Raw genomic sequence first — 23,781 nt, forward strand, 5'->3', positions numbered from 1 at the left:
TAAGCTTATTAGCTTATTAATAATATTAATAATAATAATAATTAATAATTCTTAATAAGCTATTAATTAGGCGCTCTCCTTTCAATTAGCGTTCCTCCTTTCAGTCGAAATTTCGACTTTCTTGTTCTGACTCGAAAAACAAAAAAAAAGAAAACGTTTTACAGGTAGAATCTCTTTTGTGGCTGTTCCGCACGTTCTCGCCTATTGCGTTCTATGTAGGTTGAAACGAAATTTCCGAAACATAATAGCTTTTGGGAAAAACTTCGTTTTTGAAAAACGAAGAAATATTGCATCAAGGATGCATAAATTGAAACTTCCGTAAAACAAATTAATATGACTCAGTAGGCGGGTTTAATTCATAAACTTCAAATCAAAAATTAAAATTCTCAAATGAATGTTATTGGAATTGGTGTATTCCTAAGTCTTTCGAGGAATATTACCTCTAATATGCTTGAATTATTCACAAAACACAAATTGAATGTTGACTTTATGGAGGCCTCCGGTTGTCACTCTGGTGGTTTAAAAAGCATTCCATATCAATAAATAATCACTGCACCTGCTGCATTTTAAGTTCATCCGGTCTGAAGCGATAACTACTAAGTATGAACTAGGTGGTAGCTCCAGTGTTTTGAACTGCTTTACCGGCGCCCACAAGTGTTTGCACAAGAATGAATTCCTCGCATTATTTCAAGAGGGGAGCCAGAACTTTCCCTATTATCCTTGGTATTTTGCTCGGAATCAGATTAACATCGGTTTTTGCTTGTATTGGTGAGTATAATTCGTTTGATAGTTATGAATTAAAAACTGCAGTTCTACAGATCTTTTTAAATAGGATTTTAGAAGATGTTAATATCGTGAGAAAAACAGAAGCATTTGCTCGTGAAGTTTTGGGAATTATCCACATGGATATTTCCAAACTTCCTTTTTTAGAGAGTGTCGTAAATAACGTGCTATATAAAAAAACACTTGGGCGAAGGAAACGAGAGTTCAAGACATCAATTAATCGCACAAAGAACTGACAAATGGGGTGAAAAATGCAAATGAAGTCGTAGAATTTCACTGGACACTCTTTTTAGTCTTTATTGTAATCAAACCGTATTTTATCAACTCAGTACATGTTCACAACCTTAACGGTGGCTTTTAATGATTCCTCGAGTACTCCTTATCCTGCGCAAGGAGCAACTCTAAGTTATTGGGGAAATTTGGGTGAGAATATACTGCATTATGAAATTTTTATTGGGTTCTACACCAGGTGACGAATGCCGCATTATCATCTTTGAGGAATCGTTACCAAATAAGGCAATCAACGGTCACGTTATCAGGAGCCAAGAGGTAGCTAATGATGGGGACTGCCGGATGATGTGTTATATGGAGCCTAATTGTGTCTCCGTGAATTTAAGACCCTTACACGGAGGAAAATACAAATGTGAGCTGAATAACGCCACAGTTGATGAAAGTAAACTGACCTTCATTGAGGAAATGGGTGCTTACTACCTGGCTATCGAGGTAATGTTTATTAAGATTAAGTTGCTCTTTATAGAAAGAGCTGCAATTAGAATACGTTTCTGTTTTTGAAAATTAGAAAAACACAAAAATTAAAATAAAAACAGCAAGGCGAGTCGAGTCGAGGCGGGTCGAGGCGAGTCAAGTCAACTTGAGGCCGAGAGATCATTTAGTTGATCTTTGTCTTTCCTCTAGACTATTGCAGGAGGATGAAAGAGAAGAAAAAGTAGGCAGATAAATCATAACAGTTATGTACAGACCAAGTTTTTCGCAAAAAAAATTTGCATCTCACTAGTATAGACAAGTTTTGCGGCAACTGTTCTGTCGTTGTACCATAAATCTGAAGGGATTTGTTCAGAGCTTGTTTCCTTTGCTTTTATTCACCTCATGTTTGTGTTCAGTTCTTACAATTTAGATTTTCGCTATTTTAACAGAATCCATGTAGTAGCAGTCCTTGTTTGAATAACGGAACTTGTCAAGTTGGTTTCACCAGCAAAGGGTTTCGATGTGTTTGTGAACCCGGATATGCTGGAGCAAACTGCAATGGTATAGTGAAATTATATTATGATCCTATTCTATTGGCTCAAATCCTGCACGAATTGATGCTAATTTGACTTCAAAATATCAGATTTCACATTCCCTCTTTCAGGTTGCACTTTATAGGTCGCAAGGTTTAAATTGTTCCATGTGCCATCATTTCTCTTCGAAAGCGAACAGCTTCTCAATTATTTATAATTCAAATTGGTTCTTTAAATTATTTCGGCAAGATTTGGAGATGTTTAAACGGAATTAAGAGTTGCAATTATAACTTCGTAAGTCAAAAAGATAACACAACAATGTCGGATAATGATCGTACACCTTTCCTGAAACTCTCTACTCATCACATGTACCATCAAATGTTTAAAGAGATAGTATCGATTCTTGGAATGGATTGTTCGCCACATGCAGACAACGTGTTCAACTAAAAAAAACAGCAAAAAAATCCAATGATAACATTTTTATTTTTAATCATCAATGATCCTACTTTTCTCTACACAGTGTTGTCAAAATCTTGCAGTGACTTAAAGAGGCTCGATCCCAAGGCGAAAAGTGGAATCTCTTTGATTGATCCAGATGGTGATGGAGCATTACCACCTTACCACGTCACCTGTGACATGAGTGATAAGGAAGGAGTTGGTGCGACAGTCATAGGTCACGACAGCGAAGATAGGACACTGGTGGACGGATGTGAGGATCCGGGCTGTTACTCACGTGACATTCATTATACAGGAGCGACCTTTTCTCAGCTGGCAAGCCTAACCACAGTATCCTTATTTTGTGAACAGTTCATAAAGTACGAGTGTCAAGGTTCACTTTTTCATGATTGGCAGAACCAAACTCGCAACTGGTGGGTGTCACGTGATTCTATAGATATGGCTTATTGGGGGGGAGCAGCACCTGATAGTGATAAGTGCGCATGCGGGATGAAAGGCACGTGTGCAAAAAGGAGTGATCGTTGTAACTGTGACAAGAATGACCATAAATGGCGTGAGGACAGTGGTCTCCTCAATGAGAAGGCACATCTGCCAGTAAAACAGTTGCGGTTTGGTGATGTCAGTGTTCATAACGGGTTTGACGAGGTGGGCTACCATACTTTGGGAAAGTTTAAGTGTTACGGACTCGCCTGATTAAAAAAAAACAAAAAAAGAGAATAAAAATCAAATCCCATTTTTATTGGTGGACCCTTAAACCAAAAGGATCGAAATTCTAACCATTTAATTAGTTAATGCTAATGTCATTTACTCTTTTTGTTACAATATTCTAATTTAATACTTTTGAAATGAAAGAGAAAAAATCCCACCTATCTTGCGCGCGATAATAATTAGCTGTTATTGTCAAGAAACTCGCAAGTATAAACAATAGAAAAGCAAATAACATTTACCTTACGCGGGCCACTGACACTTTTATTGTTAAGTAAAGTTCAACAATATTAGAAAGAAGATCACACATATACCTTGCGCGTGCGAGCGTGCATCTTAATTGTTTTGCGATAACTAGGATAAATCAAATAAATGTTTATGTTTGTTTTAAACATTTTGTTTCATAATTTGTTGGGTACGAATCGACCAAAGGGTTGGGTACGAACTGATCGAAAGTGGGTACGAAACGTCTGAGTCTGGGTCGAATTGTCAGGGTACAAAATATCCATGGGTACGAAACGACCGAATACCTATCATTTTACCACAAAGTGCTGTATAGTAATGGTAATTCCTTATTTCCTCATTCAGCTATTTGGAATATTTTACAAGGTTCACTTGTCAAGGCTGTAAGTTATTCTACGGAATGAACAGGAAGTAGACATAATCGTATCTTAAAAAATACCACGATTCAGCCAGTAGTGTTCTCTGTCTTTAAATGACGGCTTAAATTGTATTTATCATGGGTTTTGACCAGATTTTCGCACTAACTATGGTGTTGATTTTGAGAAATTTTTGCTCGTAAGTCACAACTGTGAATGGGGTTTAGCAGAGGGAAAAAATTATCGCTCAGCGTTTTTTTCGAGTGTGTCACTTATCCTAAGAAGCCCTGCCAAAGAGCGTGAGAAACCAATCAAAGTGTCTGAGAGAAATTGAACAACCGGCGCGAAGAACAAAGTAAAGGTTTCATGCAATGAACTCTAATTGGAAGTTTGACTGTTGTTGACGTATTACACTGTCACTCATGATAATTCCTCATATATATTAGCGAGCCAGTCTCCCATTCAACAGTTCCACCCAGCCTGGCAAATAATGACGGTCTACCGCTTCGAATGACTCAAAAATGCGGTGAAACATTTTGAATAGAGGCTCAAAAATGAACAAATATATCAATTCATGTTCACAACCCAACATTTGGCTTTTCGACGATTACCGGTGCTTTCTTTCCTACGCAAGTTTCAGCTCTAAGTTATTGTGGAAACCTCGAGCAAAATATGCTGCATAGTAAAATTTTATTGTGGTCCACAACAGGTGACGAATGCTGCATTATCCTGTTCGAGGAACTGATATCAAATAAGGTAATTAACGGTCACACGATCAGGAGTAAGGAGGTACCTGATGAAGGGAGCTGCCGTATGATGTGCTATATGGAGCCTAACTGTGTGTCCATCAGTTTGAGACTCGCGCAAGGCGGAAAATACAAATGTGAGTTGAATAACGCCACAGTTGATGAAAGTAAACTGACCTTCCTTCAGGAAGCGGATGCTTACTACCTGGCTATTGAGGTAAATGCATTGCAAGAACTTTACTTATAATAGCAAAAGGATTGAATGCTGCAGAAAATTGGACTCAAAGTAACCCGCTCCTTGCTGAAAATGGCATTTTCTCTCTTTCTTTGTTTTTTCTTCCTTTTTTTTTTGTTTTTTGTTTTGTTTTGTTATGATTTAAAAAGTGGAACTCGAATCAAAACTGATAGAAAATTTTTTTAAACTCTCTAGTTCCTCTAAGTCTTGCTCGTTAGGATCCAAGTAGTAACTCTAGGGTAGCTGCAAAAAAACTTCAATATGGCCTCGGAAATTTATCAATTTTTGACGCCTTACTGAATAATTTTTGGCTTAAATTTGTCGAGTGCTGTAAATCTTTTCTTATCATTTCAATGCCTTCTCTTTTAACAGAATCCCTGTAGTAGCAGTCCTTGTTTAAATAAAGGAACTTGTCAAGTTGGTTTCACCAGCAGAGGATTTCGATGTTTCTGTGTTCACGGATTTGTTGGAGAAAACTGCAATGGTACTATGAAATTCTTTTTTGAAATTGTACTTATTTCCTATTATACATTGATGAAAAGACATAGTTTGCTCTTGCGAAAGTTATGATAAACATCAGACAGTAATACCGCTAGCATACGTAAAGTGCACCCTCGCGGATACTGGAACGACATGTACTTTTTTAATCTGCTCATCACGATTTCTGTCTTTCTCTCAGAAATGGGGATTCACAAAACTAATCGTTGTTTTACTTAACGTGCAGTAATTAACAACTAAGAAAAATTATTAACTTTTTAAGGATGTATGCCATCAACAACATGGTAACTTTCTAGGAAAAAAAACTTTTTTTAAGATCCTTTATTTGTATCTGATATGCTGCGCTCATATTTATGACGAACTGTAGCATAATTGATTCTTCAAAGTAACAAAGCTTAAAAAAATTGCTTTAAAATCTTTCTCAATACTCTAATCAATTTACTTTTTATATTAATTGTGAGTTTTTAGTTATCATAACAACATTGCTGTAATCCATCATGAGGCTCCCTTTAGAAAATCTTTCAAAACTTTTAATTAAACACTTGTCTTTCTTTATCACCACAGTGCTACCAAAATCCTGCAGCCATTTAAAAGAGCTCCATCGTGGAGCAAAAAGTGGACTATACTTGATTGATCCAGACAGTGAAGGTGAATTGCTGCCTTATAAGGTCATGTGTGACATGACTGACAAAAACGGAGTTGGCGTGACTGTCATGAATCACGACAGCGAAAACAGAACACTGGTGAAAGGATGCGAAGATGCAGGCTGTTACTTGCGCAACATTAACTATACAGGAGCGAGCCTCTTTCAGCTTAAAAGTCTGATTGCTGTTTCCCTTCACTGCGAGCAGTTCGTTAAGTACGAGTGCTACCATTCTAGAATGGAGGGGTTCGCCTGGTGGGTATCACGTGATTCGATGAACATGACCTACTGGGGAGGTGCAAAACCGTGTGGTAATAGATTAAGGTGCGCATGCAGGGTGAAAAAGACATGTACAAGAGCAGGGTATCGTTGCAACTGTGATGCGAATGATCGACAATGGCGTGAAGACAGTGGTATCCTCTCTGACAAGACCGATCTGCCAGTCAAGCAGCTAAGGTTTGGCGATACACGTCAAAATTACGAGCGTGGCTACCATACCTTAGGAAAGCTGAAGTGCTATGGAACTGCTTAACTGCGTTGATACGCTTTTAAACCAATTATATCCTTTCAGGCTCAAAAACCGTTGAAAGCCAGAGAGAAAATTTTACGTTCAATTTAGCTGACGTTAAGTTTGATTGTTGGTTCCCAACAGCCTAGCGTTGATGTTATTAAGAAGACGCTGTGATCCTTAAGAAGTGTTTCTTCATTTCTACGTTTATCTCGTTTAGGGGTATTTTGTATTTAGTGAGTTAGAAAAAAATGCGAAAAAAATAGTAATAACAACATTTGTACAACCTAGGAAGTAGGGATGCGTTCATTGTGATGATTAGCAGTGTTCTTACAAGGCTATAATTAGTCAAATATAGCACATGCAGAAGTGCATTTTTTTTTTGGAAGTAGAAGTATTGTCATGTAAGTTCTGCTGAGGTTTCGATAGAGTTCGATAGGAGTTAATTGCAAGAGTTGTACAAATCGATTGTTCGTAATATGGGTGCTCTTAGGTAACGTGTAATAAGTATTTATTGGTATTGTGCTTCACATGGACTCTGCCTCTCTTTAAGGTTCTTCATAATTAATTGTAAAAATAACATGATTTAGAGTCTTCTCCCAAATATTAGTTCACACCTTTTTTAAAGATTCTTTAGTAAATCGTCTGATTTTTTAGTATTAATAGAAATGTTTACACGATGTGACTTTTTTCACCCGTATTTAAACAGGAAATTTTTTTTTTCTTTACAAGAATCTCATAAGAAGAATTACATTATTATTGAGTCTATGAGTCTACCTGTCCTCTTAAATGTAAACAGACATTACTCGCTACGAAGAACACATAAAAAGTTAATGCTATGTATAATTTTGTATTCAGCGGGTTTATTCCTGATATCTTGAAATTATAGGGAAGCTACCGCATGCAATACTTTTTAGCCTCTAGACGTGAAATTAGTGATAACAGTTGTCTTGAGACGCTGTTTAATTGTTTAATTAACATTTAGTCACAAGTAAAAAAAGTAATGGTCAACTGCGGTGTTCGAACTATTTTTATTGTACTGCCAGATATTTTACTCAAGAATGAGCTCTTTGGCTTCTCACAAGAATGGTGCGACAACGTTCCCTTTTATCCTTTGTATTTTGTTCCGAATCGGACCGGCATCGGTATCTGCTTGCAATGGTGAGTGTAATCTTAGAGGTTACCATGAATTGCAGTTCTGTAATTTTAAATTCTAGAAGAAGATTTTACAAGGTGTAGATCATGACGTGAGAAAATGAGTAGATAAATAAATGAATGAAAAAAGAAAGCTCAACAGTTTCCACTTATAGTCATATGGTACATGAACTGATTATCGAGGTGGAGTGAAGCCATAGAGGGCTGAAGCAGGTTCAAAATTGAATAAATCAAAATAATCATTCTCACAAATGAACTCAAATGTTTCATTAAAATTAATTGACACTGAATAACATTGATGTGCAAAATTTCAGTAACCCTTGTGATAGTAATACTTTTGTTTTAAATTTACAAGTGACACAGCGAAATCATTCAACCTGCTCTAAAATTGTGCAACACTACTGACGACTTTAACGCTGTTAGTTTTGAAACGCTTAGTTAGTACACATTTTATCATCGTTTTTGTTCTGGTTCATTTTTATCAATAAGTCTTTTGTTAATTAATGATTATTACATAATAAGTTTGTTATCTCTAATCAATTCCCATTTAAAGACACGTGTAAAAATTTTATTTCAATCATCGCTAATAAATTGTTGCAACAAAATCATCGCTGCTAGATAATCGCTACAAGTTATTTGCTATCGTTAGGAGCTAGATCAAAGTAAGTCTTTATTTCTTTTACATTTACGATGTTTGCCTTTTGTCTGTATAATTGGTGTAGTTCTCGTATTCAGTTTTCTAGGCAATCGCTTAATTTTTAGTTAGGTTAATGTTGCATTTCGCATTTTTCATAGTTTAGTTTCTATTGTATTTTCTTTTAGTTCGAACCACACACAACCTCAACCGCTACTTCCATCAAGAAAAATTACGTCTTAGCACTATTATCTAAATTTAATAAACATCACTTGACATTCTGTGTGCGTTGTAATCGTCCGCTCAGTCACTTAGGTGAGGGTGGCAAAGGGGAGGTTCCAATCACAAGTCACACTGAATTGTTTTTATTAAATCACGTATTATGGAGAATTTTTTTGACCAATCACGTGTCACGTAAAAAGGAATAAGTACGCTAAGCTAATAGAGTAAGATTTCAACCTATCGGATGTATTATTAAAGATCATATTGTATCTAACGTTTTTTATCCAGAAATGAATTGCGTTTCACACGTCATATTGCTTTTTGTTAGACAAATAAAGACGACTTACTTGTTGAAACTAGACGCTCCCAGAGCTTTTACTTGGGCTTCGTATCGTAATATCAATCGTACTTTACAAGTATCGAACACAGTAAAAACAAATTAAAGAATCAGGATATTTAACACAAGAGTTAAGCATACGTGTTTACTATTCAAGTTGCTTCGTTGAGTATCCTCTTCATCCAATAGCTTGTTCAGTATTTGCCTCACCTTCGAAGTTCTCTTGACGAAGATTTTCGATTTTTCAATTCAACATCTGAGGTGTGACTCTGGGCACACTCTGTTGTTTAATAAGTAAGCAGTCGTAGTTTTGACAATTTTTCGCAGTTTGATCTCATATATGGCTCATTAGTTATCTCGCAAGAACTAGTACGAACTTTGCTAATTTGGCGGCCCCATCCCCTTCTGTACGGCACTGTCTTTATGTCAGTAAAAGATATAACGTAGCTTTTGATATGAAAAATGTTGTGTACCACTAACTAGTACAGACAATTTTTCCTTGTGTACTGGCTCATTGCTTACATTACAATTTCTCGGGCGGCATGAAATAACACCAAAACTGTAACGTCTATTACCGTTTCAGCCGTCTGGGTAGTTTAGGTCGACAACCTTTCAGATCTTGCAGATTCGATGGATTCGGATACTTTCTGATACGATCTGACGCACTGCCATGACCAGGCGGTATCCTTCTAGGTCAAAGAGCGTTCGCTAATCACAAAAATCTAATTAGCAATTACTAATTGTAAATCGCGCGTCACTCACTTGTAGAATAGCAAATCACACATCACGTTGTGATGTCCGGTCCCGCGTCACGCGGATAATTTGGGTTCAATCACGCGTCATCCTGCAAATTTTGGGGCCATCACGCGTCACGCAAAAACCATAAGGAAAAGAGAAAAACATTCATCCCCCTTGGAATATCATTTGATTTCCCCTTTTGCGGAGGGGTTTTCGGTTACTTTTTAAGACTAGAATCATTTCAAAATTATTTCACAATGATATCTTAGTGCGACGAACGCTAAATAGAGTAAACTCAGTGTTTCACGGTAGGATCGGGTGACATTCGAATCATGCGCCACAGATCCATTTTTTTTTTTTGGGGGGGGGGGGGGGTAAAATGTTTTTATGCAAAAGTGCCCGCGTTAAAAATTATCATGGCTTCTATATTAACGACAGAGATCGTGGGAGGTAGTTTTTCATTTATGAAGTTAATTCACGGCGCTAAAGCAAAAACGTTCACTGGAATTTTCAACTGTCTCAAAGTAATATTCGTGTTCTAGCATCCGTACCACTCGTCAACCATTCCGTTCAGGAAATTTGTTGATAGGCGCTTGACAGGAAATTTGAACTAAGCAATCATTGATAATTTATTGAGGAGGCGCGCGTCACGAATGTCTTCTCAGTAGATGAAAACTGACACCTATCAAGTAATAAGACTTATAAAGAAATAAATGCGAATGTGGTAAAGTGTGGGCGTGCATACATCTGTCCATAACCTTGTGGCCTATGATCCAAAATTTTAACTTCAAAAGGAGCGGTGATTAACAAAGAGGAATTCTATCTATATGCTTATGAGGCTTCGCCGAACAATAATAGTATAGTCCACAAATCAGTATTCTTGTCATTATTTTTGTCAGAAGGAAGCTGAATTACGTTGAAGTTTTCAAGCTGTGACTGAAAGAAAAGGTTCAAATGGCGTCTTTGTAGCAATCAAAAGGAGCGGTCATTAATAAAGATGAACTCTATCTATGTGTTTGCGAGGCTTCACCAAAACAGTAACAGTATCCAACGAAGCAGAGTTCTTGTCATTTTTCGTGCCAGAAGGAAGCTAAAACCTTCATTCACGTTGACGCTTTCAAGCTTTGACTGAAAGAATGGGTTTAAATGGCGTCTTTGCATCAATTTGATTCTGGGATGTCGTTATTCGTTCCTATCTTTGTCATTTTCTCGGGAATCATATTTCCCTTTTGTGGAGGCTGTACAGGTAGGGACTTACCTCGAAAGCAATGCTTTATTAGCATCTTTTGTTGATAAAGAAATGGTATCTTCAGCCTATTTCCACTCATCTGTTTATCAAGCTCCCAAAAAGATTTAAAGTGTTTGCTATTAACAATTTTCTCCTTAAAAAAATTGTGAATTAAGGGGTTATTGCCTGCACATGACAGAGACTAGAACACCTGCCACGAATTATCATTACAACCGAACAACCAGAAATAGATTTTGGTAGGTGGAGAATTTTGATCCAAAGTTTGAAGCAAATTGACTCAAATGATGAGGCGATAATATGAAAAATAAACAGGCGAATAACAAAAATCGTAAAACCGATGATAAATGTGACTAAAACCATACACCAATAAATTGTCCCCTGCGAAAAATGTAAATTTGAACATCTTAACTTCAACACTCGTCGCCAAGAAATCCCTTGGCTCGTTGCCCCATTCACTTACTCTGGGCTAAAAATTGAGAGTTTTAATATTTTAAACCTGCGAATAACAATTCAACAATAACAACAAGATTTTATTTTAAAACTGCAAATAACAATTCCAGAATATGTTTGTTGTTAATTGTTTGAGAACAAATAATAAAAACGGTTAACGGAGAAGATTTTACAAGGTGTCTATCATGATAGGAGATAACCGCCTTTGTATCAATGACTCGCGACGAAATTGTTCAATAAACTCATAGTTATCGTCACATCAAGAGGGGCTCAATGGTAACCATACCATTTTATTTGCTGATCGAATCCAAAATTTTATTGTTTATCTTAGCTTATTCGTGTAAGTGAAGACGTTTCCACCTCCTACTCTCTCTGTTTCGTTTACCGAGACCAACCTACCCTTGACACTGATTACCTTCCATAAAAGGTACATGCAGTAGTTGATTATTTCTTATTGGGTCATTCCAAACTTATGATACCTTTACCTTAGCTTAAATGTCTGATTCCATAAATCCGCCATTTTGTTAAATGCATAATTTCAAGGCTTTTAATAATTGATTGTGTTTTCGAACTCCTCAAATCGTCTACATTCGCAAAACTATCTAAAACTTTCGTCTAAAATCACATAGGAAGGGCAACTTTGACCGATAAGCCGCGCCTCTATCAATATTGCACTGACTGGCCTCCCTTTTTTGATCGCTGATTTTTATCCAAAATATTTCATCACGGGTAGATTTTAGCACGATTTTCCACCCCATGCTACCAATTAACTTGTATGATCTATTGACTTCTCAGTAGTAATAACTTGTAAACGCTCTCCTTTTTACCGGCAGGAATTCAAAGTGATTAAGTAAACTCTGAAAAGTTATCCTTTGTGTTTGAAACTTGCGTTTATTGGTGTCTCGACAGGCGGTCCAGTCCCAAACGCTGTATTCGATACCCGTTTTGAGTCATTTACGACTAATTGAAGACGGGAGTGCTTCCAAAAATATTTCAGAAACTGCGTCTAAAAATGAAAAATGACTTCCTAGTGTTTTTCTTGTGGCACCATTAAAATGAGAAGGCAAATATCTGCAACAAAACTCTACCAAATGGCCTAAATCGACTTTACGAACATCGGAGCATCAAGTTGACACCAGCTAAATAAAAAAAAATATCATGTCAAAATCATTTTTAATCAAGTACTTTTGATTACGAAGTATATGAAGCAATTTTTGAAGCATTCTTTTCGCATTCTTGTAGAGTGACTCATCCGTTTGAAAAAAAAGATCGAAATTAAGGTCTTATTCTTTAACAGGAGACGAATACCGCGTTATCGTGTTCGAGGAACCGATACCAAATAAGGCTATTAGGGATCATGTGGTTAGTAGTGAGGAGGTACCTTATGAAGGGGATTGCCGTATGCTGTGTTATTTGGAGCCTAATTGTGTCTCTATCAATGTAAGACCTTCAAATGGAAGAAAATTCAAATGTGAATTAAATAACGCCACAGCTGAGGAAAACCAACTCATCTTTCTTCAACAAAAGGATTCATACTACTTGGCGATTGAGGTAAATTCTTTACACCAATAAATAAAGTTATTACACTTGCGCAAGGTTTAAATTTCCCAGCAAAGGGAGGGGGGAGGGGGGAATGGTGAAGCTTCGGATTGATCGGCGTATCTTGGTATCTCACAGTAGCTTTGGGGATAAATTTTCTTGGCCAAGTAGCTACGTCTGCAGAGCAATGAGACAAAAAACGGTTTTTACAAGGTTTGCATAGAAGTCCTTGTAGCACAGGTATTTTTCTGTGAAAATTGTTGTGTCTCATTGTCATAAAAATTAAAAAGGACTCGTCAAGTTCGCCTTATCAACTCCTCGTGCACCTCACAGTATTTTTGCTTCCAATCATTTAGAGGTTTGACTCCTTTTCCAGTCACTTCAGTGCTTTCCTTTTTTTTCCACAGAATCCCTGTGCTAACAATCCTTGTTTGAATGAGGGAATTTGTCAAGTAGGTTTTACCACTAAAGGGTATCGATGTGTCTGTGTTCCCGGATCTGCTGGGGCAAATTGTGCTGGTATTGTAAAATTTTACTTTCAGTCAAGCTTTCCCTGATCCTGAATGTTTAAGAAAAATCTAACTATCAAAGCAAAAAAAAAAAGAAAAGAAATTTAAGTTATTAAAGTCCTCAATAGTTTTTACCACGAATAATAACGTTCAACCTCCTCAATTATTTAACATTTAAATAAAATATTGATAGTGTCAACGTGAACTTGCGACATTTGTAGCAGGGAGAAATTATAGATAAAAACTGTACCTTTTATAACAAAAGCAACTTCATTTTGAGGTTCAAGTCAGGTCTGCTGAGCTTTGTCAGCAACGCATCACTGCCGCAGCTTACCCGCGCATGAACGGTTCCTGGATGAATTCTAGTGATCTCCTAAGAATTTCCTCTCCTGACAGCCTAAGTCTTCTTACAGGCGCGGGGCATTGCAATTCCTTCCGTGTGGTTTTAAATTATAGATTTTTATAAGGCCGGAAAATCGATGAATTTTATTTTAAATTGGCTCTTCAAATTATTGTAGGAAAATTGAGAACGTTTTGATGGAATGCATAGCGTTGTATATAGAACTTCGTAAGTCAAAAGGATAACACCACATTTACAGTGTTGAATAATGATCGAGCACTTTTTCTAATACACTATGCTTATATGGGACATCAACTGTTATGGCGAAGTAATATCGATTCTTGGAAGGAAATGTTCGATAACTTAATGCCAACCACGTTCAGGCAAACAATCTAATGATAGGAGTCTCATTTTCAATAACACTTCACATTTTTCTCTGCACAGTGTTATCGAAATCTTGCAGTGACTTGAAGAGGCTCGATCCCAAGGCGATAAGTGGAAACTTTTTGATTGATCCTGATGGTGAAGGAGAATTGCTACCTTACCATGTCACCTGTGACATGAGTGACAAAGACGGAGTGGGCGTGACAGTAATAAGTCACGACAGCGAGAACAGGACATTGGTGGACGGATGTGAGCATCCGGGCTGTTACTCACGTGACATTCATTATACAGGAGCGACCTTTCCTCAGTTGGCAAGCCTAACCAGAATTTCCTTATTTTGTGAGCAGTTCATAAAGTACGAGTGTCACGGTTCACTTTTTCATGATTGGCAGAACCAAACTCGCAACTGGTGGGTGTCACGTGATTCTATGGATATGGCTTATTGGGGGGGAGCAGCACCTGATAGTGACAAGTGCGCATGCGGGATGAAAGGCACGTGTGCAAAAAGGGGTGATCGTTGTAACTGTGACATGAATGACCGTAAATGGCGTGAGGACAGTGGTCTCCTCAATGAAAAGACACATCTACCAGTTAAACAGTTGCGGTTTGGTGATGTCGATGTTCACAATGGGTTTGACGAGGTGGGCTACCATACTTTGGGAAAGTTTAAGTGTTACGGAATCGTCTGATTAAAAAAAAAAGAGAACAAAAATCAAATCACATTTTTAAACAACAATGCTTTTCTACTGGTATAAAACTAAAACCGTAACTGAACTTTCGAATCAGCAAATCAGCATCAATCTACATTTCCGAGTCACTGTTGTAACAACATGCTGTGATAGTACGAAGGTCAACCATGGTAAGGGTTTATTATGTTCTGATCAACCATGCTAGAAACGATTACAAGGTGTTTTTTGTCTTTGAGAAATCAGAGTATATTCATCACTCGATAAAATTATGTATTCTCTCATTAAGTAAGAAAATATTTGACAAGGCTGTTCACCATAGCCTGAGGCCTCAGCAGGTACTTGCGAGACATGTTGCCTCTGGTGATACTTAATTAGTAAAGATATGAAACTAATTTCCTTTTCTCACCATTTTCTAAGGGTGATTGGCTGCAGCTTAGAGGAAATTCATGTGATAAACAAGAAACACACATCATTAAAGATGTTTCTCAAATAAGCGCCCGCGCTCAAAAAAGTGCCCACCCCTATGACCACATTGACAAACAAGTGCCATTCTTAAATAAACGCCCCTACCCTCCTTCCTTACTTTCTCAGGCAGTAGGCTTACCACAAACACCTGTTTCCATTGCTTCTCCATTTTAAACTTTTCAAGCTTCAACTATAGCGGAAGCAGTACTGCGATAGAAGATTGTTCTTTTTTCGTTAAAGCCACTTCCGTTTCTTCTTTCTCCGTGTGGTTACAGAATTCCTTTATGTGCGTTATCCATTCTTGATTTTTATTACTTTTTACTGCGCTAGGTTAATAGGCGCCCCCCTCAATTGGGCGCTCTCCTTCCAATTAGCGTCCCCCTTTTAGTCGAAATTTCTACTTTCTTGTTCTGACTCGAAAACCAGAAAAAGAAAACTTTTTATGGGCAAAATCTCTTTTGCGGTTGTCCCGCACGTGCTCGTCTATCGCGTTCTATCTGGGTTGAAACGAAATTTCCGAACCACAATGGCTTTTGGGAAAAAAAAACCAAGAAATATTGCATCAAGGATGCATAAATTGAAACTTCCGTAAAACAAATGAATTTGACTCAGTAGGCGGGTTTAATTCATAAACGTCAATCCAAAAAAGTAAAATTCGCAAATGAATGTTATTGGAATTAGTTTATTCCTAAGTCTTTCGAGGAATATCGCATCTTATATCCTTGAATTATTCACAAAATACAAATTGAATGTTGGCTTTATCGAGGACTCCGGTCACTCTGGTGGTTTAAAAAGCATTTCATATCAATAAATAATCCCTGCACCTGCTGCACTCTAAGTTCATCCGGTCTAGGGCGATAACTACTAAGTTTGAACTAGGTGGTAGCTGCAGTGCTTTGAACTGTTTTATCAGCGCCCTCAAGTGTTAGCACAAGAATGAACTCTACGGATTATTTCAAGAGGGTAGCCAGAACTTTCCCTGTTATCCTTGGTATTTTGCTCGGAATCAGATTAGCATCGGTTTTTACTTGCAATGGTAAGTACAATTCGTTTGATAGTTATGAATTAAAAACTACAGTTCTACAAATCTATTTGTAGCGTGATAGAAACAAGACCTCTAGTGCGTAAAGTTTTAGGAATTATCCACTTGGATATTTTCAAACTTCCATTTTTTAGAGAGTGTCGGAAAGAAGATGGTGTATGAAAAACACCAAGGGAAGGAAACGAGAGTTCAAGAAATCAATTAACATCACAAAGAATTGACAAATGTGATGGAAAATGCAAATCGAGTCTTAGAATTTCACTGGATACTCTTTTTAGTCTTTATTATAATCAAACTGTATTTCATCATCTCAGTACATGTTCACAACCTTAATGGTGGCTTTTAATGATACCTCGAGTACAACTCTAAGTTATTGGGGAAATTTGGGTAAAATTATGAATTTTTATTGGGTTCCACAACAGGAGACGAATGCCGCATCATCATCTTCGAGGAATCGTTGCCAAATAAGGCAATTAATGGTCACGTTATCAGGAGCGAAGAGGTAACTAATGAGGGGAGCTGCCGGATGATGTGTTATATGGAGCCTAACTGTGTCTCCGTGAACTTAAGACCCGTACATGGAGGAAAATACAAATGTGAGTTGAATAACGCCACAGTTGATGAAAGCAAACTGACCTTCCTTGAGGATTTGGGTGCTTACTACCTGGCTATTGAGGTAATGTTTAATGATTGAATAATAGAAGAGGGTAGATTAAGTTGCTCCTTATATATAGAAAGAGCTGTAGAAATACAGAATACATTTATGGTTTTGAAAATTAGAGAAGACAAAAACTTAAATAAAAACAACAAGGCAACTTGAGGCCAACAGATCATTTTGTTGATCTTCGTTTTTCCTCTAGGCTATTGCAGGAGGATGAAAGAGAAGAAAACTTGAGATAGCGGCTTTGAAGTAGGCCAATAAATAAATAAAACAGCCATGCATATACCAAGTTTTTCAAAACGGAATTTGCATCTCACTAGCATAGACAAGTTTTGCGGAAACTGTTGTGTCTTTGTACCATATATAAGATCTGAAGGGTTTTTTTTAGAGCTTGTTTCTTTGATTTTATTCACCTCATGTTTATATTCAGATCTTACAATGTAGATTTTCGCTATTTCAACAGAATCCCTGTAGTAGCAGTCCTTGTTTGAATAACGGAACTTGTCAAGTTGGTTTTACCAGCAAGGGATTTCGATGTTTCTTTTTTCACGGACTTGTTGGAGAAAACTGCGGTGGTACTATGAAATCCTATTTTGAATTGTACTTATTTCCTATTGTACATTAATGAAAAGACATAGTTTGCTCTTGCAGAAGTTATGAGACGTCAGACAGAAATACCATTAGCAAACGTAAAGTGCACCGTCGCGGGTACTGGAAGGACATGTACTTTTTTAATCTGCTCACCATGATTCCTGTCTTTCTCACAGAAATAGAGTTAAATGGGGATTCACAAAACTCGTTGTTTTACTCAACTTGCAGTAGGTTACAACTAAGAAAAATTTTTAACTTTTTAAGGATGTATACCATCAACAACATGGTAACTTTCTTGGAAAAAATCTTTGTCAAAGATTCAGTATTTACATCAGATACGGCTGCGCTCATATTTATAACGAACTGTGGCATAATTGATTCTTCAAAGTAACAGTGCTAAAAAAATTGCTATAAAATTTTTCTCAACACTCCAATCACTTTAATTTTTATATTAATTGTGATGAAAAAGATAGTTTTTAATTATCAAAACAACATTGCTGTAATTCATCCTGAGGCTCCCTTCAGCAAGTCTTCTAAAGAAACTTTTGATTAAACAATTGTCTTTCTTTATCACCACAGTGCTCTTGCGAAAGTTACGATAAACATCAGACAGTAATACCGCTAGCATACGTAAAGTGCACCCTCGTAATTAACAACTAAGAAAAATTATTAACTTTTTAAGGATGTATGCCATCAACAACATGGTAACTTTCTAGGAAAAATGTGATGAAAAAGATAGCTTTTAGTTATCAAAACAACATTGCTGTAATCCATCATGAGGCTCCCTTTAGCAAATCTTTCAAAACTCTTACTTAAACACTTGTCTTTCTTTATCACCACAGTGCTACCAAAATCCTGCAGCCATTTAAAAAAGCTCCATCGTGAAGCAAAAAGTGGACTATACTTGATTGATCCAGACAGTGAAGGTGAATTGCTGCCTTATAAGGTCATGTGTGACATGACTGACAAAAACGGAGTTGGCGTGACTGTCATGAGTCACGACAGCGAAAACAGAACATTGGTGAAAGGATGTGAAGATGCAGGCTGTTACTCGCGCATCATTAACTATACAGGAGCGAGCCTCTTTCAGCTTAAAAGTCTTACCGCTGTTTCCCTTCACTGCGAGCAGTTCGTTAAGTACGAGTGCTACCACTCCAGAATGAAGGGGTTCGCCTGGTGGTTGTCACGTGATTCGAAGAAAGTGACCTACTGGGGAGGTGCAAAACCGCGTCGTGACGTCGGTCATGATGGATTAACTTGCACATGCGGAATGAAGAAGACATGCGCTGAAGCATGCTATTGTTGTAACTGTGATGCCAATGATCCACAGTTGCGTGAAGACAGTGGTTTCCTCTCTGACAAGACCGATCTGCCAGTCAGGCAGCTAAGGTTTGGAGATACGGGTCATAACAACGAGCATGGCTACCATACCTTAGGAAAGCTGAAGTGCTATGGAACTGCTTAACTGTAATGATACGCTCGTAAACCAGTTTTATCCTTTCAGGCTCATATACTGTGGAAAGTTAGAGAGAATATTATGTTCAGTTTAGCTGACGTTAAGGTTGACTGTGGGCTCCCAAAAACCTGGCGTTGATGTTATTAAGAAGACGCTGTGATTTTTAAGCCAGATGTTTCTTCATTTCTACGTTCATGTAATCTAGGGGTATTTCTGTATCGTTGACAATCTCTCAGCGTTTTTTTGGAGTTGGACACTGATCCTAAGAAGACCTGCCAAGGAGCGTGTGAAAACAATCAGTGTTTGAAAGAAATTGAACAACCGGCGCGAAGACCAAAGTAAAGGGAGGTTACTGAAAAACCAAAATCACTCCTCTATCTCCATTAGTTCACCCTACGTGGTTGCCAAACCACATGGTACATGACAGAGCAGAAGAGCGACTCTAGTCTCACCCATCATGCTTTAGGGCAAAGCGTTTCTCCCATGATCCTTTTGTAAATGGTCGCTCTCGCTTCTGAGTTGGCCATGCTACTTCATGCAGTGAACTCTAGTTGGAAGTTTGACTGCTGTTGATGTATTACACTGTCACTCATGATAAGTCTTCATATATATTAGCTAGCCAGTCTCCCATTCGACAGTTTCACCCAGCTTGACAAATATTGACGGTGTACCGCTTTCATGGTTTCCGAGTGAAACTTAATTGACGCTTAATCAATGGATATTTTAGTTTGCAATGATTGACTACCATAATTTTGCAGCAAAAAATAAGGTAACAGCGTAACAAGGATGCATAGTGAACGATGTAGATTTTTCAATTCTGGAATATCTCCCTGCTGGAAGAATTTATAATGAAGTATGTATTCTCGAAGCTTAACTACTGGTGACCAAATTTGGTAATGATTACCTATCCAAATTAGAATGTATGCAAACTAAAAGCAGATGGATTATGATAATATTTGCATCAAGCTGGAGTAAAACTGCTTCTACTGCCCCTTTTTATGGAGGGCATTGAACTCAAATTTTCGAAAATAATTTAATTTTTTTGAGTGCTTTCTAGCTAGATAATATTTCTGGTGATGCAAGTAAATACTAAGTTGCGTGAGACCTTTTTAGTGTTTTTCTCTTCAACATTCTGTTAATTATATATACCTGTGGGTGGGCAGCAGACAGGTGGCACTGTTTTGGCTAAACATGGAAAATTGTTTTCATTTTCAGAAAAATCTATTTGTTATGATCATGAGTCTTAATAGTCTGAATAGCATTTGGGTCAAATTATTGGGCGCGCTCCTCTTTTAGTTCGTGTTTTTATTTCTTCCTGCCTTCCTTCCTGAAATCTCTATAGAGTAGATTTTTTGTACTTTAACGCATAAAGTTAAATGAATTGCATCCACACAAGACGAGAACACGGATGCCTTACCACCATAAGTTACAAAGTTTTAATAAGAGAATTGTGCAGATGATGTCCTGATTTTTTCCCCCTCTGGGTATTTGCACAAATAACCCTCACTGTCATTCATTCTCATTGTCCACTGAACCTATAAAAAGCCTCTTTATATATTAAATACACAAATTACTTCTTGCCTTTAACTCCCACCTCTGCATACATTATAACCGATCCCTAAATTCTCGTAAATATAACCTCTTTATAAGGCAGCCAGTAGTTCCAATAAAGTGAGAGGCTGTAGAAGAAACTAACTGGAGCTTTCAGGCTCGGCTTAATTTAGATATTATTCATCCCAGAAGTGATGCATAAATTGAAAGGTAATTAATAAAAAAGGTAATTGATAAAAGTCCTGTAAGTTTAATGGACCGAAAACTTGAATTGCTCAGTAGAAATCGCTTATAGAATAAGACTGCTTTAAGCTAATTCAAGGAATGCTTCTTTTACTTTCTTTTACTCAAGTTATAATCGCCGAAGTTAGTCACATATCTAATTTGAACTTTCATCCAGTTATCACCTAAGAGGTCTAATAAACATTCCATCCCAATAATATTGCACCTGGTGCACTATTAAGTCCATCCGGGCTATAGTGATAAGTGCTATGTATAAACTAGGTGGTAGCAGCAGTTTTTTAACTGTTTTACCGGAGCCCACAAGTGTTTGCATGCACAAGAATGAACTACTCGTGTTATTTCAAGAGGGGAGCGAGAACTTTCCCTGTTACCCTTATTATTTTACTCGGAATCAGATTAGCATCAGTTTTTGCCTGTATTGGTGAGTTGAATTCGTTTAATCCGTGTAGTTTGACATAATTACCTATAGAGGATGCGATAAGGTGTTTGTTAGGGCGTGAGAGAAATAACACTTCCTGTGTGTGATGACTTAAGCCTGGTTTTCACTGGCGACGCGAGCGCGAGCGTAAGCACAAACGTAAGCACAAACGTAAGCACAAACGTAAGCACAAACGTAAGCACAAACGTAAGCATAAGGTTTACATGCCAAATGAAAACGAACATCGACAAGCACTAGCATAAGATATAAGAAAAATGTTGATCCGTACACTTTCGTTTACGCTTGCGAAGAGGCTTGCGTAGAGGCTGTTTTCACGGTGAAATATGAGCTGTTATGCTTGCGTCGCTAGTTTGAACTGTTTTACCGGCGCTCAGTGAAAACTAGGCTTTGAGGGATTATGTACCTCGCATGAGACAAAAATTACACTTTTGGTCAGGTAAACAATATTTAACTGAGTTCATTTTATTTTGTTTGCTAATCAAGGACGAGTTTGATTGTTTTGAACAAATTTTCCTAATTTAAAATTCGTGTCTCTTTTCCTTGATTACCGAGAAAACAATTATCGAGAGCATTTTACAAGAAAAAAATTAGGCGAAAGAAAACCCATTTGTGAATTTTTGAAGGTGATTTAAAAGTACGCGATAGCTGACTTCTAGGCTAATTCAATTTTTTCTTATCAAACTTGAGACGATGAAAAGGAACTAATATATCTCCCTGCTTGTAATTAAAATAAAGTTAAATGTATTATTCAGAGGCTTTGAATAATCACGTTTTCTTTCTCCCAAACTCTTATTGATATTAATGTTTTAAACTTCGTTCATTGCAGAGCGACTTCAAAAAGGGTGTATAGATCAACTGATATTTTTTTATATTGAGAATGACTCAAAAATGCGGTGAAACAATTTGAATAGAGGCTCAAAGATGATTAAATATCTTAATTTATATTCACAACCTCGCATTTGGCCTTCAATGATTACTCGTGCTTTGTCTTTCCTACGCAAGTTGCAGCTCTAAGTTATCGTGAAAACCCCGAGTACACTATGTTGCATAGTAAAATTTTACTCTGGTCCACAACAGGTGACGAATGCCGCATTATCCTGTTCGAGGAACCGATATCAAATAATGTGATTAGGGGTCACGCGATCAGGAGTGAGGAGGTACCTGATGAAGGGAGCTGCCGTGTGATGTGCTATATGGAGCCTAACTGTGTGTCCATCAATGTAAGACTCGCGCAGGGCGGAAAATACAAATGTGAGTTGAATAACGCCACAGTTGATGAAAGTAAACTGACCTTCCTTCAGGAAACGGATGCTTACTATCTGGCTATTGAGGTAAATGCTTCACAATAGAGCCCCAGAAATTTATCAACTTTTGACACCTCACTAAATAATTTTTGGATTCCATTTTTTAAGTGTCATAAATCTTTTCTTATCAGTTCAATGCTTTCTCTTTTAACAGAATCCCTGTAGTAGCAGTCCTTGTTTAAATAACGGAACTTGTCAAGTTGGTTTCACCAGCAAAGGATTTCGATGTGTCTGTGTTCACGGATTTGTTGGAGAAAACTGCAGTGGTACTCTGAAATTCTTTTTCAAGTTGTACTTATTTCCGATTTTATATTCATGGAAAGACATAGTTTGCTCTTTCGGAAGTTATGAGAAAAATCAGACAGAAATACCACTAGCATACGTTAAGTGCACCCTCGCGGGTATTGGAACGACATATCCTTTTTTTAATCTGCCCTATACTCATCACGATTCCTATCTTTCTCTCAGAAAAAGAGTTAAATGGGGATTCACAAAACTAATCGTTGTTTTACTCAACCTGCAGTAGGATACAATTAAGAAAATTTATTAACTTTTTGAGGATGTATACCATCAACAACATGGTAACGTTCTAGGAAAAAATCTTTTTCAAAGATCCTGTATTTATATCTGATATGCTGCGCTTCAAAGTAACAGTGCTAAAAATTTTTGTAACCCACATTAAGTAATATTTTTCGTTTGAAAATAAAACTCTTCTGAAATTAACGTAACATTTCATTTACAAATTCATCTCTCAATCTCGACAGTAGTGTTCTGGCCAAAGTCTTGCAGCGACTTAAAGAGGGTCTATCCTAATACAAAAAGTGGACCGTGTACCATCTATCCTGGCGGCGAAGGAGGGCTGCAACCATATAACGTCACATGTGACATGATCGACGAGAACGAAATTGGCGTGACTGTCGTTAGTCACGACAGCGAGAACAGGACGCTGGTGGAGGGATATGAATCAAAGGGATCTTATTCACGTGACATACACTACCAAGGAGCGAACATCTCTCAGCTGGTGAGTCTCATCAATGTTTCCAAGCACTGTGAGCAGTTCATCAAGTACGAGTGCTTCCGTTCTACTTTGAACGATGGCTTTTGGGTTTCACGTGACTCCGTGGAAATGAACTATTGGGGCGGAGCAGCTCCTGATAGTGGTAAGTGCGCATGCGGAATGTACAACAACTGCGCAAATGAAGAAGAAGTTTGTAACTGTATTAAGAATGACGGAAAATGGCGGGAGGACAGTGGCCTCCTCACTGAAAAGACACATTTACCAGTTAAACAGCTGAGGTTTGGAGATACGGGTGATAACGACGAGCAAGGCTACCATACCTTGGGAAAGTTCAAATGTTATGGAATCGCCTGA

At 37.6% G+C, this 23,781-nt stretch overlaps 5 protein-coding genes across 5 annotated transcripts; all 5 read left to right on the forward strand.

The window, feature by feature from the left end:
* Window positions 1–658: 658 nt before the first annotated feature.
* LOC131776832 (neurexin-4-like) lies at window positions 659–3,484 on the forward strand. The gene is made up of 4 exons (XM_059093039.2): window positions 659–768; window positions 1,253–1,506; window positions 1,938–2,049; window positions 2,542–3,484. Exons 1-4 carry the CDS (start codon window positions 669–671, stop codon window positions 3,168–3,170), a joined length of 1,095 nt encoding a protein of 364 aa, XP_058949022.2. The 5' UTR covers window positions 659–668; the 3' UTR covers window positions 3,171–3,484.
* Window positions 3,485–4,453: 969 nt separating this feature from the next.
* Window positions 4,454–6,435, forward strand: LOC131776825 (contactin-associated protein-like 2). The gene is made up of 3 exons (XM_066165307.1): window positions 4,454–4,744; window positions 5,135–5,246; window positions 5,825–6,435. Exons 1-3 carry the CDS (start codon window positions 4,454–4,456, stop codon window positions 6,433–6,435), a joined length of 1,014 nt encoding a protein of 337 aa, XP_066021404.1.
* A 4,092-nt stretch (window positions 6,436–10,527) lies between these two features.
* LOC131776830 (neurexin-4-like) lies at window positions 10,528–14,978 on the forward strand. Its single transcript, XM_066165883.1, has 4 exons — window positions 10,528–10,743; window positions 12,494–12,747; window positions 13,143–13,254; window positions 14,029–14,978. The coding sequence occupies exons 1-4, from the start codon at window positions 10,644–10,646 to the stop codon at window positions 14,655–14,657; spliced, it is 1,095 nt and encodes a 364-aa protein (XP_066021980.1). The 5' UTR covers window positions 10,528–10,643; the 3' UTR covers window positions 14,658–14,978.
* Window positions 14,979–16,058: 1,080 nt separating this feature from the next.
* Window positions 16,059–19,193, forward strand: LOC136280296 (contactin-associated protein-like 5). The gene is made up of 4 exons (XM_066165308.1): window positions 16,059–16,158; window positions 16,587–16,840; window positions 17,289–17,400; window positions 18,259–19,193. Exons 1-4 carry the CDS (start codon window positions 16,059–16,061, stop codon window positions 18,879–18,881), a joined length of 1,089 nt encoding a protein of 362 aa, XP_066021405.1. The 3' UTR covers window positions 18,882–19,193.
* A 2,952-nt stretch (window positions 19,194–22,145) lies between these two features.
* Window positions 22,146–23,781, forward strand: LOC136280297 (neurexin-4-like). The gene is made up of 3 exons (XM_066165309.1): window positions 22,146–22,436; window positions 22,564–22,675; window positions 23,174–23,781. The coding sequence occupies exons 1-3, from the start codon at window positions 22,146–22,148 to the stop codon at window positions 23,779–23,781; spliced, it is 1,011 nt and encodes a 336-aa protein (XP_066021406.1).

Source organism: Pocillopora verrucosa, chromosome 4, assembly GCF_036669915.1.
Source record: "Pocillopora verrucosa isolate sample1 chromosome 4, ASM3666991v2, whole genome shotgun sequence".
NCBI lineage: Eukaryota > Metazoa > Cnidaria > Anthozoa > Scleractinia > Pocilloporidae > Pocillopora > Pocillopora verrucosa.